The sequence below is a fragment of the Psammomys obesus genome, unplaced genomic scaffold (assembly GCF_907164565.1).
Source record: "Psammomys obesus unplaced genomic scaffold, mPsaObe1.curated_primary_1811, whole genome shotgun sequence".
NCBI classification, from domain to species: domain Eukaryota; kingdom Metazoa; phylum Chordata; class Mammalia; order Rodentia; family Muridae; genus Psammomys; species Psammomys obesus.
This window is the reverse complement of record NW_026585895.1, coordinates 30,002,779-30,024,596: the sequence shown is the minus strand read 5'-3', so window position 1 is coordinate 30,024,596 and position 21,818 is coordinate 30,002,779. Positions and strand designations below refer to the sequence as shown.

General features: G+C 40.9%; 1 protein-coding gene across 3 annotated transcripts in view; it reads left to right on the top strand.

Moving 5' to 3' along the window:
* Nucleotides 1-21,818, top strand: part of Fmnl2 (formin like 2) — a 286,190-nt gene that overhangs the window by 150,044 nt on the left and 114,328 nt on the right. For all 3 annotated transcript variants that reach the window (XM_055600033.1, XM_055600035.1, XM_055600034.1), the window contains exon 2: nt 9,828-9,911. In XM_055600033.1, coding sequence (XP_055456008.1) covers nt 9,828-9,911 — 84 coding nt within the window. The remainder of the gene's footprint in view (nt 1-9,827; nt 9,912-21,818) is intronic.

The following is a 21,818-nucleotide window of genomic DNA, read 5'->3' as shown; positions in this document are numbered from 1 at the left end:
AAAGTGGTCACTGTGCCTTTGATTACTGGCAGGAAGGAGTGCATAGGAAAATCCTGGGACCTGAACTTGTGGGGTGAGGGAAGCCCTGCATTGGGAACCTAGAATGTCACCAGTGAGAATAACAAGCTGCAATGAACAGAGTGGTTTTGGTTTTTGTTTTAAAGCAGCTCAGTGTTATCTACAAATTAAGGACTAAATTAAGTGTCTCAGCAGGTCTCTGTTGTTTCTGGAAACTCCAGAAGGGAATCCTTGGTTTGCCTTTGTCAGTTTTGGGGAGTTATCTCCAGTCCTTGTCTTTGGTCCCATTTCTCCATCTTTCTTCAAAGCAAGTACTGCTTTTCTTGTGATGTCACTGACTTTTCCTACCCCTGAAGTCAGTGGTTCTCAACCTGTGGGTTGAGAAAAGATTATGTTTTAGGATTTTTTGTTTTGTCTTACCATATAGCCCTGGCTGGCCCGGAACTGTCTGTGTGGATTCACAGTGATCTGTCTACCAGTGCCTCTGAATGCTGGGATTAAAAGCATACTTGGCTCAAATTTTTTGAACAGCACACAGGGAGACTCTAACAATCAAACAATACTATATCCCCCACCCCATTAGTGACCCCTAGCAACCCACCACCCCCCTCCCCCATGGTAGCTGTACTGGCTGGTTTTATGTCAACTTGACACAAGCTAGAGTCATCAGAGATGAAGGAGCATCAGTTGAAAAAATGTGTCCATAGATCCAGCTATAAGACATTTTCTTAGTTAGTGATAAATAGGGGAGGGCCAAGCCCATGGTGGGTGGTCCCATCCCTGGACTGGTGGTCCTGGGTTTTATAAGAAGCAGGCTGAGGAACCAGGAGGAGCAAGCAAGTAAACAGTCTTTCTTCATGGCCAATGAATCAGCTCCTGCCTCTGGGTTCCTGCCGTGCTTGAGTTCCTACGCTGGCTTTCTTCAGTGATGAACTGTGATATGGAAGTGTAAGCTGAATAAAACCCTTTTCTCCCCAACTTGCTCTTTGGTCTAGGTGTTATTCTTTATGGCAAATAATATTCTTTGTGTGTATGTCATATTTTATAAGTCATCTGCTTTTGGATCTTTGTGTTGTTTTATCATTTGTTTTTTTTGTGAATATTACAAATATTTGTGACTTGTAAATATTAGTGTAATATTAGTTATATGTCTTTACAGATATTCGTTACCTATTTGAATGGTTGTGTGTTGGGGGGTGGAATTTGGGGGTCTGTATATACCCTTTGTGTTGTTGAAACATATATATTCCAGGGTGACCTCAAACTCATAATTAGCTTAAGTACTGGGGTCACAGGCATGTTCCCCTATTCTTGGCTGTGGATAACTTTTTGAAGAATGAGCACATTGTTTTCCACACTGGGTATGCCATTTGTGTTCTTAACAGTGATGTAAGAGTGAGTATCCCAGTTTATTCAAATCCTCTCCAGTGCCTTTTTGAAAAGTTCTTCACTTTTATAGATGCTCATGATTATGTTGGTCTGATTCAAGTATTCTGTAAGCACCTCCCCATTTTAAGATTCTTCTTAAAACTTAAAAATTTTGACCATGTGAATCTGTGTGGGCCAAGTGAATGTGGTTTGGATCTCCTGGAGCTGCAGTTGGAGGTGGTTACAAACCTCCTAATGTGAGTGCTGTCAACTGAACTTGAGTCCATTTGAAGAGCATATGCGCTCTGAGCATATGCGCTCTGATGCACTGCTGAGACATCACACCTGCAATGAAATCTTCGTAGGTGCATGTTCTCTGGTTCTTAGGTATCAGGGTGAGGAAGTATTGGGAGGCCCCACACTCTGTCTCCTTTTGGTGTTCCAGCCTCTAACAGTATTTGGGCTTTACTTGTTTGTCATGATCGAGCAGATATGCTTGTTTTTAAGACGAAAGCATAATTGTTCTCTCACGTCATAAGCCATGACCTCTGTTGAATATAGTCTTAAGCTGCTTTTCCCCTTACGGTTAAAAAGTATGAGACAACCCTTGACTATGCAAAAAGCTTGGGGACCAAGCTTAGCTTCCAAAAAGAGAAGCCGGACTGTTGAGGGGAGAGTGGGGCCAGGATTTCAGGGGGAGGAACAGGTGAAAATACACCGCCGCTGATTATCAGGTGAGCGAGAGAGAGAGCCTTGGTGGCTTGGTTGTTGTGGAGTCTAGTTTATTTTATTATTAGTTTGAACTTGTCATATTCAGTTATCAAGACATTTTTATACTACATAATTGTGTGGCATAGGAAGTTGATATACTCTGGTTTTTGATTTAGGTTTTTGTTTGTTTTCAAATTTGGGTTTCGTGTAGCCCTGACTGCCTTCAAACTTATTGTGTAGCTGAGGCTGGCCTTGAACTCCTGATCTTCCTACTCCTACTTCCTAAATTTGATCTGTGTCCATAAGCACAGTGCCTGTGACTGTCTAGCCTTCTGCTGTCTAATGCTTGCCTGTGAAGGCATTTCATGCATCTCTTGTGTGGCCTTGTGTGCATGTGCAGACACAGTTCTGGCACAGCGGTTGTCAGACTGGAGATGAAGAGTTGTGTGAACTCCAGTGTGCCAAGGCATCCGCATGAATGTCAGATCTGAGATCTGAAAGAAATGGACTGATATTTTCCATGATTCCCTGAGCCTTGGTGTTGACAAGAATCTGTATTTCAGTTGGTATTATGGCCAGAAGGGGGTTGTGTGGTTTTGGCATCTTTTGTGCATTGAATCACTCGAGCTGTTGAGCCGAGGAACAAGGAGATGGACGGAGTCCAGGGAACCTGCCCTCAGCGACTGTAATCACAGCAGTGCCCTTCTGTTAAGACCAGCTCTCCCACTCAGTTTCGCCCATGATTTCCAATGCACGATTCACTTTTGTCAGTACAGTTGGCCTTCTGCACACTAGATCCTGCATCAAAGCTCCTCTCTCCCTCAGCTGGTAACAAGCATGGGCATGGGCCTGGTAAGTTCCTCTGGTCATCTGGGAAGGTCAGCAGGGCTAGGAGGACACAAGCTTCTCTTTCCAGCTCTGTACTTTTTTTGTTTTATTTTGAGACAGGCTCTCTCTCTGGGTAGCCCTGGTCTAGAACTCACTTTGTAGCTTAGGTTAACATAATGATCTCCTGCCTCATCCTTTCAAATGAATGGATTATGGACATGTGAATGTGATAAAAGGTTAATATGTATTTCATTTGATACTCACAGAAAGCAAGCTTTCTATGACAGCAGATTGCACCCAAGATCAGGACGGGGGTCAGAGGTGTGTCTCATCCCCTATAAAGGACAGTTTTCTAGTCAGGTTTTATTTTATAGATGGAACCAGATTAGGGAGAGACTTATTTCTACCCCTGTGGGCTTCACAGGCTACTGGGAATGACATCAATACTCTCAATGATTAAATAAAGTAACAGTAACAATGAAAGATGTCTGGCTGTGGTGACTCACTTAGAAGAGCTATTTGGCTGGCTGGCTGCCTGCCTGAGCCATACATCAGGAAAGAAGCTGAATATCTGGTCAGTATCCTGCGTCAGGGAGATGTTACCATGAAGGATGTCAGGTAGTCATGAATACAGGTCGTGGAAAGTGGACACCTTCTCAGTTGAGCAGAGTAGCAAGTCATGTGCCGAGCTGGCGTCCAAACCCCTGCTGCCCTCATCCATTGCAGTCTCCGTGTGAGCACTGGAGAACTGGTGCCTTACTGCCTGATCTCCCAGTAATAGCGCAGGGGAAAAGAACAAGGTGGAAAGAGTAAGAGGAGGTTTCGCTGTCCATTGTGTTCTGAGGCTTTGTTTTCCTGTGTATTCATTTCCTCAGCTGTTGCTTTCCTCTGCTACAGAGTAACTTACAAATTTTGTGGTTTGGAGTCCACACTTACTAATCTTAAACTTCCCATCTCTTTCTTCCTGGTTTTTTCTGTGTGCTGCCACTCTTATCTTCTCCTATATTCTTGCCTTTGTTCATATCTTTGCCTTTGGCTATAATAACAATAGTATGAATGATCTCTGACATCTCATAGCGCCTATGTGTTTTATTGCTATATTGAATGCATTATCACCTGGCTTACTTTTTTTTTTCTGTTTTGGTTCTCTGTGTTATTGCCACCCCATTATTATCCTCATGGCCACACTGTAAACACCTCCATTTCCCAAGAGGGGAAACTGAGATTTAGTGTAAGTAATTTACCCCAGGTCACACTATCAAAGAGTGATAGAGTCATGCTTACACCTGCAGAGTCTAATTAATAATAACCATTTTGGGGTAATTAATACCCCCCTACATACAAGGCCCTAGTCCTTCTCTGAAGTTGTACTATTTCAAGGTGCTCTGGCTGCATGAGTGCATTTATTTCCTCCACCCTGTTCATTGAGATTTCCTCACATTTCCTTCTGCACTTCAATTTTTGCTTATTGAATTTTGGGTGATTTGCCATTTGTCTGTGTTTTATTGTCTGTGTCCAACCCGGTCACTATTTTTGTTCTCCTGGTTTATATTTTTCTAAGTTCTTGGGACCTTTGGTAAAAAGTTAGTATTTTTTTCTGAAAATGTTACTTACCTAAATTATACTATGCATTTGGACCTTTTGCATGCTAATGATGGCTGTAAAAGTAGCAAGTTGTTTAGTTTAGAGAAATCACAGTTGAGAAGCATCATAGCTTCAATGTCTTGGGAAGAAAGTGGTCAGACCATTTTGAGATTACTGGCTTGCCACCTGATTCACTAATGGAGGAGCCTGTTAAAGTTATTTTTATAAAACTGTTTCTCAGTTTTTTTCTTAACGTGGTGATCATTCAAATAATTGAGACTCTTTTATATTTGTTTAATAATAAGCTTACAACACAATAACTGAGCAGTTATTGCTCTGTTCTTAACCCTCTAGGCTAATTTGGTTTCCTCCCAGCATATATCCCAGAGATTGCACTTTGTAGCTTTCTTGTTCCAGAGACTCTCACTTGATGTCACCTGGACCTTACCCATGGCTGAATCCCATACTGCCTCCTCTAACTCCTCTTTCCCTGGCTGGCAGGAAGTCTAGTCCTTTTCTATTCTTGCTCAGCAATTGCTATAAATTGCTTTATTGGTATATCAGGGGAAAATTGGGGAACAGTGTTTATATAACACTGAGACAGGAGATTCTCAGAACAAGGGTCAGAACCTGATATGGGGTGGGGTATAGAATCAGCATTTGAATTACACAATAACCTTATGCTTACAGACAAAAGACATATAACCCTTGGCCTTGGAAATGACAATACCCATTTTGTCAGGCTTATACGACAGACTAAGTTGGAGAATGCTTGGAATGAGCTTAAGTGCCTGAAATAATTAGAACAACAGTAAATGGTGCCTCTTGCCCTGTTTTGACTCTTACCTTTGATTCTGTTTTGAATTACTAGATTTTTTAACTTTGGGCTGCTTATTTTATTTGCCTTTCTATTCAAATTGTGTGCATCGCCGCCATCCGCGTAAGGATTAGGATCCTGCTAGGCTGGTTCTACACACTTACCCTTTCCTCATCGGCTTCCTGAAGTTCATTCTTGATGCCCAAGTTCCAGGTTGCAGCCCATCACATTTTCTTCCCTTTTGTAGCAAGTATCCTATAATTTCGAGGCTAGAGAAATGGGGAGTTGTTCAGTGGGTATCGAGTTTCACTTTTGAAAGATGAAAGCTCTGAAGATTTGTTGCTCAGCAAGGTGACTTTAGTCACATGGCACATGGAAGTGGCTAGGAGGGTAAACTTACTTTTTCAACCACAACTAAATTAACTATTTTTGTTTGTGGATAGTTATGTGATGTGATATGCTGTGTGTGTGTTGTGTATATGTGTATGTATTTTTGAGTGGGTGTGATTGCACATCAGACAGTGAATGTGTATATCTGAGGTTGCCAATGGCTTTCTTTTTTTTTTTTTATCTTAAATACTGAGACAGAATCTCTTTAAACTTGGAACTTGATGTTTGACTAATGTGGCTAGCTATCTTGCTCCTGGTCTCTCTTTCCTGAGTGCTGCAAATTACAGAGAGCTGCTCCATCCATATGATTTTGATGTGGGTTCCAGAGATATGAACTGTGGTCCTCACATTTGTACACAGCAAGTAAGGGTTTATCTGACAAGCTCAGCTCCCTCTCTGTGCACTTTGTTCCTTTGGTAATGACCACCACTCATTTGTGCTGCGGCTCTGGCCTCCTCCGCAGCCTCTCTGCTTCTATGTTTGCTACTCTTGTCCTTCCTTCCTTCCTTCCTTCCTTCCTTCCTTCCTTCCTTCCTTCCTTCCTTCCTTTCTTTCTTTCTTTCTTTCTTTCCTCTCTTTCTTTCTTTCTTTCTCTATTATTGATGGTTCTTTTTTTATTCTCTTTTAAAAAATTTACTTATTTTTTACTAATGACAATGTATTCACTTTGTATCTGAGCTGTAGACCCCTCCCTCATCCCTTCCCAGTCCCACCCTCCCTCCCTCTTCTCCCATGCCCCTATCATTTCTTTATGTCACACTTGTGGCAACTTTGCAGAACAACTTGCTCATATTATTTTCTTGTTTAAAAGTGTTTGAGTGATTGGAGAGGTGGCTCAGCAGTTATGAGCACTGGCTACTCTTCCAGAGGTCCCAGGTTTCCTTCCCAGGACCCACATGGAGATTGGGTAACTGTAACTGCAAATGTAACTCCAGTCTCAGGGGATCTGATGCTCTCTTCTGTTCTCTGTGGGCTCTACATGCATGCGTAGACAAACATGTAGGCAGTTGTAGGCTTCATGTTGCACTTTACATTTAAGTACAGTTACTGACCTTGAGTGGCATTTCTGCGAGTGGTGTGGCTTTGCCTCACCATCTTTTCTTTTCTCCTTCTCTCCTGGCCTCCTTCTGCCACCCTGCATACTTGCAGCTCTTTGGCCGTGCTACACATCACCTCATTTCTCTTTGCTCTGCTCAGCAGGTTTTGTCCACTCTACTTGTCTGACTCATGTTTAAGCTTCCATTATCAGCCAGGCGCAAGGCTGCATGCCTGTGATCCCAGCACTGATCCCAGCACTCTAGGAAGCAGAGACAGACGGATCTTTGTGAGTTCGAGGCCAGCCTGGTCTACAAAGTGAGTCCAGGACAGCTAAGGCCACGCAAAGAAATCCTGTCTCAAAAAGCCTTCTACCCCGCCAAAAAAAAAAAAAAAAGCGCTTCTATTATTCATTTTCCCCAGAAGCTGTATTCTCATTCTTAATCCAAACTTCCTTCTGATAACTTCTGTAAAGACCTGCCAGAGTTGGGAAAGCTTTTGTCTCCCACCATGATAAAAGACTTTCTAGGAACTTTTTATATTCAATTTTCCCCAGTGCCACCCAGCATATTGCATTGTATTTATACTGGGACGGTGCTTCATAAACATTCATCAAACAGTAGACTGCTTAATCAAAATAAAAGTTAGCTCACGAAGGAGCATCTTAGCTTTCTTTTTGTACCAACAAGGCCCCCACTGGTGATTGATTGTTAACTGCTTACATGAGTGCTTATCAGAGGATTAGCACAGCTTTTTAAGTAACTAGACATTTTATTTGATTTCATTTTATATTTACAAAATGAACTGGGTGGCACCATTGGAATAAATCCTGGGAATTTAATAGGGTTTATTCCTATGAGTCTGTGCAGGCTTAAGCAAGTTAACCAAGTTCACCCAGGCCTGTTTCCCCATACAGCTGGGGAAAAATCATATCAACCTCCATGCTTAAGCCTGGAAGATTGAGATTAGACATGCCTCATGCCTAATAAACTGCTTGGACCCTGTAGTTCAGGCATTTAAAAAAATTCCTTCCTATCTCTGGAGATTAATGAGGACTTTAGGGGAAAACTCATTTAACTTATCTTGCAATCTTGTACTGCAAGTAATCATACCCAGGAGTACTTATCTGAGGGTCAATAACAAATAAGCAATGAAGGGCTGTTTATTTAACAGTATATAAACTTGTGTCCCTCCATCAAAGAAAGATATATATGGAATTCTTTGCCATATCCCAGTGTTGGTTGTTTAACTTTTTTTTTTTTTAACTGTACAGAGTCACAAATGCAGTTAGATACATTTTCATTCTGTTTTAGTAGTTTTCTAAGAAGCTGGGTCCCATGAAACTATTTCCCCCATTTTATATATTTCAATATTTATGAAGCTTTAGAAGTACCACCCAAAACTCTGTAGTCCTTGTTCTTCTAAATACATTGTCAGCAGAAGTAATTCAAACATTAAAAGAGACAAACCCTTAAAAACTTGATCTGAAGGCAGATCAGAATTTAAATCTGCTGGCTTAGGTTCAAATAAATAGATATATTTAAGGAGTATTAATATGAATGTTAGGCTTAGTTTAAGGGGAAATGCTTGGGTCAAACCTTTCAAGTTGCCCGGAATGCCTTTAGTCCCCGAACTTTGGGAGGCAGAGGCAGGTGAATTGCTGCGAGTTTGAGGTCAACCTAGTCTACAAAGAGAGTCCAGGACAGCTAAGACTACACAGAGAAACCCTGTCTCAAAAAAACAAAAACAAAACAAAAAAACCCATCAAGTCATTACGTCACTATAGTTTGCCCACTCTTACTTTTGTTAACTTCGATTTACCCTGCAGCCCAAAATACCAGGCCAGGAGGAGTGGTCTAGTTGTAAGCCCAAACCTTCAGAGAGTTGGGGGTCTGAGCATTGACAGATCAAGACTTTTGCACCTGTCTTCCCAAGTTTTGGCTTAGTCAAGGAACTGCATTGGTTCAGTAGGGATGACTCTAATGTTTTGTTGTTGGGATGGGGTGATCAGTAGAATAACACCTTAAGTGAGTACTTATTTCACGTGTTTAGAACATGGGAACTTTGAGAGGGCACAGACAGATCTGACTTCCTTCTGGGCTCTCAGGCTTTGCCACCAAGTCCTGTTGCTAAGGGTCTTGATAATATGTATGATAGGTATTTGGGACATCAGGGTCATAACACATGCCTATATCCAGGCAAGTCCATGTTCAACTCTGTAGAACATGTCTTGTGGTAGCAGCAGGGTTTGTGTGAGGCTGATGTCGAAATATCTTGTTGACCTTGGTGTCTGTTACTCGCTACAAGCTCAGCTTCATACTCAAGCATAATTAAAGGTTGAATTAATTGGGTAATTATCAAGTCTGGAAAGTATGCCATGTTTTCCCAGGGAGCACAGAAGAGCTATTGTTATTTATTTATTCATTTGCTTACTTACTTAATTTTACTTACCTAAGGTTTTTTGAGACAGGGTTTCTCTGTGTAGCCTTTTCTTTGTAGACCAGGCTGGCCTTGAACTCACAGAGATCTTCCTGCCTCTGCCTTCCAGAGTGCTAGGATTGCAGGCATGTGCCACCATGTCCAGCTATTACTGTTATTTATTTATCTGCCTTTTATTTGGTTTTCTCCTCACTTTTATGCGGAGTTTTGGGATGAACTCAGGTTGCCGGGCTTGTATAGAAAGTGTCTCTGCCTGTCATCTGGTGCAAACTTGATATTTTCTTTCAGTGATTCTGGCCATTGAATTTTCTTTTGGTGTCTTCATATCTACACTGGAATCATGCTTTCTGAAAAGCCATGTCTGACCTCTTTATTGATTAACAAAGGGAGGCTGACATGAAATGAATGGACAGTGCCACTTGTGCTGAAATGCATGTTTTAAACAAGTTGCTCCTTCATCGACACTGAGTATGGAAATGAAAGTTCACTAATATAAATGAGTCAAACGGTGTGGGAATGACTTCTGCAGGTGAATCATATGATAGGCATTAAAATGCTGGACCGTAGGCATTGAAATGATTCCTACCTGTCAGGTGCTGTGGTATATAACCGATTCTTTTACTCTTTGTTTTCACAGAATGCTATGAACCTACCTCCCGACAAAGCCAGGTTACTGAGGCAGTATGACAATGAGAAAAAATGGGAGCTGATCTGTGATCAGGTAAGAAACAGCCTTTTTTTTTTTTTTTCAAATGGAGAAAGCAACGATAGGGGAAATACTATGTTGCTCCTGTCTGAGCTGACCTTGTCTCTGGAGATGCATGAATTTCTCCATTCTGATCATTGGCTTCTGGGTTTCTTATCTGCAAAGGAAAGGTAGAAAATGACTAGTTTCTTTATTATTTGAAACATTTCACATTTGGGTTTCTGGGAAAGCTGGTTAAATAAACAACTCAAATGAAACATCTATGTAGTTTGTCTTTCGTGCTACTTAAGTGGCATGGGTCTTCTAGTTTAACTGGCTTTCTTGTAAACTGCCATTATATTTATGTGAGAGTGTAAATTGTCTATAAAGAAACATGAGTAGCCCGTAGCTTCCAGTTTTAACTAGTTCTCAGGTGTTACTAGTTTGTTTTTACCTCATCGTGACTAATCCACATCCTTCTGAGGGGTGTAAAAATAAGAAGCAAAAGCTTTTGTTGGCTTTTATTTTATCCTCAAATTTTACTCTGCAGTCCGTATCATAAGCATTGCTCTCAGGGCCTCCCTATAGGAAATCCAGTGTGTGAGCTATGCATTTTGAAAGAAAAAGTTTTCCCCTCCTGTTTTGCACAAGACCTAGAAATATCTCTTCCATTTTCCCTGTTCTGTTTTTAGCAATCAAATAAAGCATATTCATGTGATCCCATCCCCACCTCGCTTCTTTGCACCATTTTACACACACAGACAGACAGACAAATGGACACAGACACACACACACACACACACACACACACACATGGGCATGACACTTATGTGTGTTGATACATTTGCCAGTGACCATGTCTGTACTTATCCTTTGTACACGTTGACATTTTACTTTATAAATAGGAATATAGCTTAATTGGCATGCATGAGGCCTAGGATTTAATTCCAATGGCTCAAGGTAGGGAAGACATAGACAACACAGAGGCAAAGGTAGATTGAATTACTAATCTGCCTTTCTTCCTTTAAAAAATTTAACATATATATTTTTCTTTAAGTTTTTTGAGCTCATATATATTTCATATCATTATTTCTCCTTTCTCTTCCCTCACTCCAAATTCTTCAACACACCCCTTCCTTGTTCCCTTTTAAATTCATGGCCTCTGGATGGGCACAAAGGTGGTAATACCAAATTTTTTTTTTTTTTGGGTCAATTCTAAGAGCAAAATGAAAGTTTTTTTTCTTCCTAAAATTGTTGCTAAACATACATGACAATAACTGTACCATTTCAGCCATTTTAATGTATTAACAGTTTAATATTATTAAATCCATCCATTATTTTGTTAATTTAATTTTTTGATAATTTCTTCTGTGTACTATAATTACATCATTTTCTTTTCAACCCTTTTTACTCCCTGCAATTCTTCCCACCTCTCTCTCAAATTCATGACCTCATCTCCTTTAATTATTCTTATGGAATTTGGTGGTTTGGAAATACCCCCATAAATGTATATGTTTGAGTAGTTGGCCCCCAATCAGTGGAACAGTTTGGGAAGGATTAGGAAGTGTGGTCTTGCTGGAGAAGGTGTGTCACAGACAGGGCTTGGTTCTGAGGCTTCAAAAGCCTCCAGCACTGCCACCCCCCCCCCAAGTTCATTCTGTGCTTCCTGTTTATGGGTTGCGATGTGAACTCTCAGATCCTGCTCTAGCTGCCTGCCACCTGCTACTTCCATTGCACCATCATGGACTATAACCCTTTAAAAATGTAAGCCCCAAATAAACTCTTCTATAGGTTGCCTTGGTCATGCTGTCTTATCACAGCAACAGAAAAATAGCTAACACACATCATCATCATCATCATCATCATCATCATCATCATCACCATCAATCTATGTTTCCTGCTGAGTCCATTTACTGTTGCTAATATTTGGGGTTAGATAAACTGTCAGAGTGCTCATCCTCAGAGGAAACCTATTCTCTCCCTCTCTCAGTAATCATTAATTTCCAAATCTCTTCTTCTAGTGTAGGACCACTGTGAGGTTTTTCTAACTGGCATGGCAGCTGGTGGTGGTGTTCTGCAGGTCTTGCTTAGGTAATCATGTTATCAAGATTTCATTTGTAGTTTCCCTGTCACATGTAGAAGTCATTGTCTCAAACCCTGCAAGTCACAGGTTTGTGCTGTGATTTCTCAGGTGATAGGGATGAGGGTGGGATAGATAGAGCACTTCTGGGTGGACAAGGAGCTAGGTTCATAACTGCTCCTCTGCAGCAGATGTAGGGCCAGTCATTAGAAAAGTCAGACCACCCAAGAAGACTAGTGCTGACAGTGTCAAGTCCACATAAGGCTTTTGTGCTCCATAGGCTGCTGGAGGTTCCATGCCTACGATGAGTAGAATGCTTTCTTCTTGGTCTCTGGGCTGTTTGGAGTGTGGTTGGTTATTCTCTCTCTCTCTCTCTCTCTCTCTCTATCTATCTATCTCTATCTCTATCTCTATCTTTCTGGGATGCACTCAATTTCCCTCTCAATGGCTGGGTATTGCTTTGCATTGTACCTGGGGGAAGGGTGACAGGGAGGGAGGAGATGGGAGTTTCTCTTCATTGGTACCGAACTGTATGGGAGAAGATTAGCAAGAAAGATGAATGAAACTCAGGAAACTCAGCTTCCTGTGTTAAGCACTTCAGGGAGATCAGATTATGATCCTAAAGGCTTGGCACGAATCCTGATCCAAGGAAGGGGAAGACCCTGCTGCCATGCAGTGAAAGCTGAGCTAGGCCTGTGCTCTACGATCTGGCTGCTTTACCATACTGTATTGCATAGTATGTGGGGGCGTGCACCTAGCCCCATGACTGATTCCGAATACTACCAAAACAAAACAAAACCCCACAGTTATTTTGTTTGCTTATGGTGCTAACATAAAAAACAAAAGCTAGGTACTCTTCGCATTAACTTGAATCGAAAGTTAATCTACTTGGGCTGCAGGTAGTTCAGTTGGTTAGTTAAGCATGAGCTTGAGGACATGAGTCTAGACCCTGTTGGGGTTGGGGAGCCAGTCCCTAGGGTGTATGTTTGTAATCAATACCAGTGCTGGGAAAGGGAGACAAGTGGCTAGAAAGCCTTACTGCTTCTAGTGAGAAAGAGACTGTCTTACAAAACAAGGTGAATGGTTCCTGAGAAATGACACTCAAGGTTGTCCCTAGGCTTCTGGGTGCACACATGTCATGTCCAGTGCCCACACGTTCCCTCAAACACATGCACACACTAGTAAAGCTAATTTGCCACAGGAATATAATCTAAAGAATTAAAGAGCAAATACATGTATAAGTTTTAAAAAGTTTTCATTGGACAGCACTCAGGAGACAGAAGCAGGCGAATCTATGTGTCCCAGGTTGGCTGAGAACTCACATTCTGCAGTATGACCTGTTGCTTGTGGTAGCCTCCTGCTTTAGTCTCCCAAGGTGCTGAGATTACAGGCATGAATCACCACCTTGCTCATTTTATTTTCATTCTCTAAAAAAAATTATTGTGAATGTATGTGAGTGCTTGCATGCTACACATAGGCGGAAGTCAGAGGACAATTGTGTGGAGTCAGTTTTCTTCTTCCCCCGTCGCATTGTGTCTTGGGTTGAGCTCAGGTCTCCAGGCTTATGCAGCAATCACCTGTACATAGTGAACCACTGAGCCTGGTTTTAAGGTTTGTGTTTTATGAACCACTTGGAGTTTTGGAGAGTAAGTAGATGTTGCTGGGAGCTGATCATGTTCTTTTCTGTGGATTGCCAGCATCTAGCTTAACTGGGGCCTCTCACAATAGCAGTGGTAATGAGCGAACAGTGGCGAGGGGCTAGGGGCCTTGCTTTATAACCTGCCTCATTGTTAGTGTCTGTTCTGGAAGTCATCCAAACCAGAAGTGGAGCAGAATTAGTGGGGAGGAAGAGGAGGAGGCTGAAGACCACCTTGCAAGAGTGATTCCATCCCTCACCCTGCAAGAATGATTCCATCTTCTCTTCCTGCAAGAGAGGTTCCATCTCTTCCTCCTGCCAGAGAGGTTCTACCCCCTTCTCCTGCATGAATGGTTCTATCCCCTCCTCATGCATGAGTGGTTCCACCTTTTTTTGCTCCCAGACTTGAGATTTAAGCAGCATTTAACACTATCCCCAAGTTACAGGCTTTGATTCTACATTTAGCCCCAGGCACCCAGATGTTGGGAGAGAAACAGTTATCTGTGCTCTGCCCTCCTGACGTCTTCATGTAATATTATTTGATGCTAAATTGCTCACACTTTTACTATACTTTTTGTAATTGTAAAGTGTGTTGAAATGCCATTAATTTTTTTACTCATTTTTTTTTTGGGGGGGGAGGTGAGATTTGTTCAATTTGTCAAGCTTCATTTTCTCTTTTATTTTGTTCTTCCTTCTTTTTCAAACCTATGAATTAGTTATGTTCATTTGATATTTTGTTTTCTAGTTTATTTTTTAAAAAGTAAAAAATAAGACTTTTTCTTATATTAAAATAAAACCATCATGATTTAAATAAATAACTTCATAATATATCCCATCACTCATATTTTCCAGTTTTCTCTCAGGTGTGTTCTCCTGAGAGAACATGCACAGGATCAGTGGCACATTGTGTCTGGGTGTGCATATGTCTTTGAGTCTAGGACAGGCATATAATCCTGGCAGTCACACAGTGAAGCTGCTGGGCAGACCCTTTCATAGGGAGCTCTTAGCATTAATGTTTTCCTGTTTGCTTCCTCCTCTCACAGTAGCTCAGGTCCTGAGCTAGGTCCACAGCTCTTTAGAACACGTAGCTTTAATGAATGACGGATGGATTCTGTATTTTTGTTGACAACATCATAGAAGAGAGAGTATTATCTATTTTCTTTGTGAGTCAGCGAAGTTCTTCAGTTCCTTGGGTGGTGATCTGATTGCTCCATTGTCTAGCTGTTTTTTCCCTTGTGTTGGAAAGGCATTTTGTCCTATCACTTTGGTGACAGTTTGATATAACCAGTTACGTATCAATTTTGTACCCAGTGAATTTAAAACCAACTGATAATCTTAGATTTGATCAGTTTCTTTGAGTGTCACAAATTGATCATTGCCTAATTCCCTTCTACATTAAACTAGATCCTTTACTTGCGTTCTATTGCTGTGACAAAACATTCTAACCAAAATAACCTTTGGTAGGTGACCTAGACCAGTAGAGGGTTCTTCTGGACAAGCTGTTAAAGGGGCAGTAGCCAGGAGATGAGAAGAAAAAAATAAGACAGAAAGCTAGCATTGGGAGGCCCCATGTAAGCTATGCCTTACTCCAAGCAAGCTTGTTAAGAAGTACAACATCTTATATGCTATTTCTAGGAAAGAAATGGGACAGATGTGGCAGAAACTATCATACAGCAGGACAAAGTTGTGAGGAGGCTAATAAAGCAATGTTGTACAAAGGGAACACAGGGAATCTCAAGAGAAGACTGAGCATGCAACTGCGTTGGGATTGATAACTCGTCTCTTCAGGAAGAAAAGCCAACTTCCAAGGTCCTGATCCCACTACCAGAAGTCTGCTCCTGAGCAAGGACACAGAACTAAGTTTCTTTTGTCCGATCATTTAGGCCTCTCAGAATGCTGAGATAAGTCTGCATAAGTCTGACTCTCAAAAGGCAGGGAAAGGGAAAGGTTTATTTGGCTTACTTGAATGCCCCAATCACAGTGCATCATGAACAAAAGTCAGGGCAGAAACTGAAGGCAGAAAATGAAAGAGACCATGGGGTCTTGTTTCCCACGGCTTGCTCAGCTTGCCTTTTAACTATCTGTCTATCTGTTTATCTGTGCATTTGGTGTTTGGCCTGCATGTATGGTTGTGTGAAATAGTCGAATCCACTAGAACGTGAGTTATAGATTGTTGTAAGCTGTCAATCTAGACTCAGTTTTTGAGTCTTTGTTATCCCTCCGTGTGGGCATAAATTCATACAGACTTGTACTTTTTTGATGTAATCATACTAATACCCAAGAAATCATTTTGTGGTGCAAAAATAATCTGAGGTTTAACTTCTAAGTTCTTTTTTCTCTTTTTTTAAATTTTTATTATTATTTGTGCAGTGTTGGGCCTGCATGTATGCCTACAGGTCAGAAGAGGGCACCTCATCATAGATGGTTATAAGCCACCATGTGGTTGCTGGGAATTGAACTCAGGACCCTTGGGAGAACAGCCAGTGCTCTTAAACTCTGAGCCATCATTCCAGCCCTTCTTTGCTCTTTAAACTAAGCCATTTCTCTAAGGAGCAGTCTTTCTCCCTGAGGTATAATGTAGATGAGAATGTGAGACTGGCAAGTGCTAAACAAATTTTCTTCCCAGATTGTGTTTAGACATTGAAAATAAGTCTAAAAATTATAAGTTCATTCTGATATTTCCAAATAAATTTTTATTATCTACTTAATCTCTTTGGTTTAATATTTATCACTTTTATATTGAGATGTGTAATTTCAGATGGCCGTAGTGGTCCATGCCTGTAATCACAGTGCTCAGGGAGGCACAGGCAGGCGGCTCTCTTTGAATTCGAGGCCAGCCTGGTCTACAAAGTGAGACCAGGACTGTTAAGGCTATACAGAGAAACCCTGTCTTGAAAAAAACCTAAAATAAAATCGAGAAAGAAAGAAATGTATAATTTCTGACATTAGTGCAATTATTTACATGTTCTTATACTATGAAAAGATTTTGGGTAGTATATCACTTAATGGTATAATGCTTGCCTAGCATACAGGAGGCCCTGTGTTCCAGTCCCTAGCACTGCAACAAATAAAGCACAAAAATGGCTAAAATAAAAACTCAAAATCACAGTTCTAGTATCATTGCCATCTGAAGCACTGCTAATAAAATTAATGAAGTGTCCTTGGTTATTTTGTATGTAACAGAAATATCTATTTTGATGGCTTAAAACAATAGAAATTGATTCTCTTATAGTTTTGAAAACCAGAAATCTGAAATCAGGGTGCTGAGCAAATACCATTTCTTCCAAAGTTTCCAGATAAGAGGCCTCTCTTGCTATTCCCAGCTTCTTGTGGCTGTAGTTACTGCCTGCTCGCTGTGTAGGTACAGCATCTGCTGCCTTTTTGATGTGGCCCTTTTCTCTTTTTTGCATCTGTATTCTTTTCTTATTTTGTCTTATATGAGGACATTTTGGACTCAAGCTAGAATAGTGCAACACTGAGATCCTTTTATTATATCTGCCAGGACCTCTTTTTCCAATTATGATCAATTCACTGATAGGGGATCAGAGCATGGGCACAGACTTTAGGGGCCACTATGGATGCCAAGATAAATAATTTGTTTGTAAGAACCGAAGTTGGATAGTGTTGGTTACAAGGGCAAAATTATGCATCATTATTATTCCATGTTAAGCTCTTTTGAACATACAGCTTCATTGTCACTTGCAGTAGAGATACCATCTCCTAATGGGCCGGAAGATACACCTGTTAGATGTCAGTTGGGAGAGGCTAGAGAGAAGCACATAGGTCTCTGCTCTTATTCTATTGAGTTGGCCCATGGAGGATGATAAGAGTTGAAGGCCCAGGAAAGAGAAAAAAAAAATCTTCAGGAAACAGTGACTACTGTCACTACCATGGTAGCCAGATTTGGTGGGCCATTTGTTTTAGGCTGAATTCATATTAAAATTCACATTTGTTTATATGAACAAATACTGAACTCCACAAGATTATGTGGTTATTGGTTAGTGATGTGTTTTCCTGAGACGTTATATAAAGTAAATAGACATTTTAAAGTTGACAAAACAAAATGACATTTTGCTACCTAACGCTGAGAAAGATGACAAATACACACTGGAGAGAAGACAGCATCTTCAAGGAATGATGACTGGAAAACTGCATGTCCACCTGCAGAAGCATGAAATTAGAGATCCATATTTTTCACTTGCACAAAAATCAACTTCAAATGAATCAAAGACATTTCTGTGAAGCCCACGACCCTGGAACTGCTAGGAAGCATGGATAGCATGCTATATAAGGTGTAAGTATAAGAAAGGGCTTCTGGATAGGACTCCATTTGCTTAGGAACTAGGGCCAACAATTTGCAAACGGGACCTCATAAAATGAAAACCATCTGTACAACTAAGGAAACAATCAAGTGAAGAGGAAGCCCATAGAATGGGACAGAATCTTTGCCAACTACACATCTGACAGAGGATTAATGTCCAGGATATACAAAGAACTTTAAAAAAAAAAAAAAAAAAGGAAGAGAAGAAGAAACAGCAAATGACTAAAGTTAAAAAAAAAAAAAAAAAGGCTACAGACCTGAGCAGAGAATTTTCAAAACAAGAAATTAAACTGGCTAGGACAAATCTTAAAAAAGCATTCCGCATCTTTAACAGCTAGGAAATGCCATTTAAAACTACTCTGAGGTTTTTATCTTACAGTAGTCAAAATGGCCACGGTAAAGAAAACAACTGGCAATAATTGCCAGTGAGGCTGTGAAGAAGAGGAAACACTCAATCACTGTGGCTGGGGTTGCAACCACTGTGGATTATTCTCCAAAAACTAAAAGTAGGTCCTCCCTATGACTCAGCTATACCATTCCTTGGTATATGCCCAATGTGGCATGGGACTTGACATCCTACTCCACAGACACTTGCTCAACCACGTTCATTGATGCTCTGTTCACAATAGCTAGGATTGGAAACACCTAAGTGTTCTTTAACAGATGATTGGATAATGAAGATGTGATATGTATACACAACTAAATCCTATTTAGCTGTAAAGATAAAATCATGAAATTTTGCAGGTTAATGGATAGAACTACAAAATATTCAACTGAGTGAAGTAACCCCACCCAGAAAGACAAACACTACATGCATTCCCCCTTTCTAATTGTGGATCCTGAGGATAAAACATGGAGTAACCACAAATCCCAGGAGAATGTAAAGGACATGTGTGGGAAAATGTACTCTAGAGAGGGTGATAGCAGGATACAGGTGCTGTAATGAAAGGGTGGCAAGGATGGGGGCAGGGGTGGGAGCACCTTAATTGTGGTGGTGGTGGGGGGAAGTGAGGGGAAAAGAGGAGAGAAGAGAGATAAATAACACTAGGGATAGTTTAAAAAGCTATAGAGAAATGTTATTTAATATTTATTTATGTAACAAAATCTTCAGTATCATTTATGGGAAATCTCCTTTTGAATTGTCATCAGGAGAGTCTAAGAGTCGCCCTAAAACTCCCTCTAAAAATAGGTGATTGTCCTTGCCCTTGGTTGCCTTCTATAACTTGAAGGTAAGGCTGTGTTGTGGAAGACACTACAGGCTTTGGATGCAGGACTGGGAGGAATTAAGCTGGAACTGATCTGCAAGGCTCTTGGCTGAGAATTAATTCTCATGCTATCTGAAGCAGTATATAAACCGCTGTGGGAGAAAAGCAATCATGCTGAAGATCTACAAGCCATACCAGTAAGCAGCATGGCTAGATATTTCTCCAATGGTCCAGTCCAGGGGCAACAGCAGCAGTTTAATTGGACTGAAGGCCCACTCCGTAAGAGGGAGTTAGTGCCTGGAACTGTAAACCTAGGTTATTAGGGTCATGGACTCTAGAAGAAAATCTATTACTGTTACTTTCCTAAATATCTAATTTCTAGCTGTGTTCTAAAGATTTATCCCTATGCCACAGATAAACATAACCCTTACCCCTCATCAAAGAAGCTTTTTTTGGGACCAGACAGAGAACATTGTAGAAATTCGCAACTGGTCAAAACGTAGAGATGGTGTGCCCATCCTTAACTGATATACCAACAATACAAATCCTAGACTGAAGGCTCGAGGAACATCATAAAAGAGGGGGTTGAAAGACTAAGAGCCAAAGGACTAGGACTCCTGTTGTGAGGTAGTGTCTTCTCCATACTTGAGGGAAGCTACATCCAAGAAATCTCAAAAATATGATTGCCTGAATAAGACCAACACAATGAGACCATCAGTTGACATGTCAGGGTGGGGAGAAATCTCACAAGACCATATCCCTAGATAAAGAGCTACAGGCGATTAATGACTGCTGAGAAAGGGAGAATCAATCTTCTACAGGGATGAGCCTTTTCACAAATGTTCAGCCCTAAACACATGTACGTAAGAGCAACATTAATGAACTTAGCAGGTTATGTGTGGGTGTGGGTGTGAGAGAGAGAAAGGGAGGTTGGGAGGAGAGTCATGAATTTGAGACAAAGTTGGGGGATAATGAGGAGTTGGAAGAGGGGGAGGAAGAGGTGGAGAGGATGTAAATACAGTACTCGTATATGAAATTGTCATATTTAAACAGTTTTAAAAATTACTAATTCAACAGGGAGTGGGGTTAGTTGTCAGAGATCTCAGAGTGAGGTGCAGGGGTGTGGATGAGTTTCCTCAGACAGATACTTTTTTGTATTTCACTGGTTGGGGAACACTTAAAATGGTCATTGTTATCAATTCGTTTATACTCTGGTCCAGCAGTGTGACAGGCAAGAACTGACTGTAGAGCACAGGGGTTTTTTGTTTGTTTTGTTTTTGTTTTCTGAAAGGTATTTTTATCTTGGGTTATCTTTTGTTTGCCACTTTGAAGGGCCCATCTTTCTTTCCTCAAGGTCTTCCGATCTCAGCAAAGGTTCTCATTCAGTTGCTGTTGCCAAGAAGACAGGTTTTTTCAGTTTCCTTTCCTGAGGCAGTCCAGGTCTGCGACTGTTCCCTTCTAAAGCCCCGGAGAAGCCATCAGAGGAGCAGATGCACGCTCCCTGTGTCTTGAGCTTTTGGGTTTTAATTTCGTTGGGGACCTGGAATATTTTATATGAACTTGGAAGTGAGTTTGTGTCTTTGCTTTTCTAAAGTGTTCCTTTGTCATACACCTTTTGTAGAGGGAGAAAGGTGATGGCCTTCTTAGGCCTAGAGTGAGGAATGAGGAAAGGGAAGAGAAATTGCATAAAGAGAACGGAATATATTGCTGTCCTTTCCTACTCCTTTTTTCATTCCACTTCTCTCCCTCCCTTCCTTCCTCTCTTCCTCTCTCCCTTCTTCCCTCTCTGCTTTCCTTCTCCCTCCCTCTTTCCCTACCTTCTCCCTCCTTTCTTTCTTCCTTGGTTTTCTTGAGACAGTATCTATTCTAGGCTGGCTTTGAACTCACAGCAGGTTTTTTGCCTAAGCCTCTCCAGATATGGGATTACAGCTGTGTGGCCAGTTTATTAATACTTTCTGAGCTTGTCCCTTTACACGAATGCTTTGTCAGAAGTTCTGTTTGGCATCCTTGGCTAGGGTTTGCCACCAGAGGCTGTCCCACCCAAAGCCTTAGGCATCCTTTTGCCCCAAAGAACATAGTGTTGATTGCCTTCCTGCCTGGTAACTGGTAATATAGATGAAGCTTTAGTTTCTTTTTGTCTTAAAAAGGCACTTAGGAGATTGTCTACAGAGTGAATTTGAGGCCAGAGCTCACCCTGTCTCAAAAAGAAAACAACAACAAAAAAGAAAAGAGAGAAGAAAAGACAGATAAAACTGCCTGAGTTGTGTGGCATGAAATAAACTACTTAGTTATGTGATTTGAAATAAACTTTTTTTAAAGGCATATTTTGTAATCCTGGGGACACTTTTACAGGATATGGAGAACGTAACTATTGAAATATTGTATGTTTGAATGAAATTGACTTTTCAATCTAAATTTTATTTTATTGCACTACTTGTTTTTGTTTGTGATGATGGCACCAAACCCAGCATCTCCTCACATATGCTAGGTGACCACTGTACTGCTGAGTTGAGAGCCAGACACAGTAAATTTTCGAGAATTTAAGTGTGTTAGCTAAGAATTTCAGAGATGTATAAATACTTTGTTATCGTGTCTTAACTCTTGGATATGTAACTCAGTCTTTGTAGTGGAAACCTGTTTTTTCTCCTCTTTCAACACACACACACACACACACACACACACACACACACACACACACACA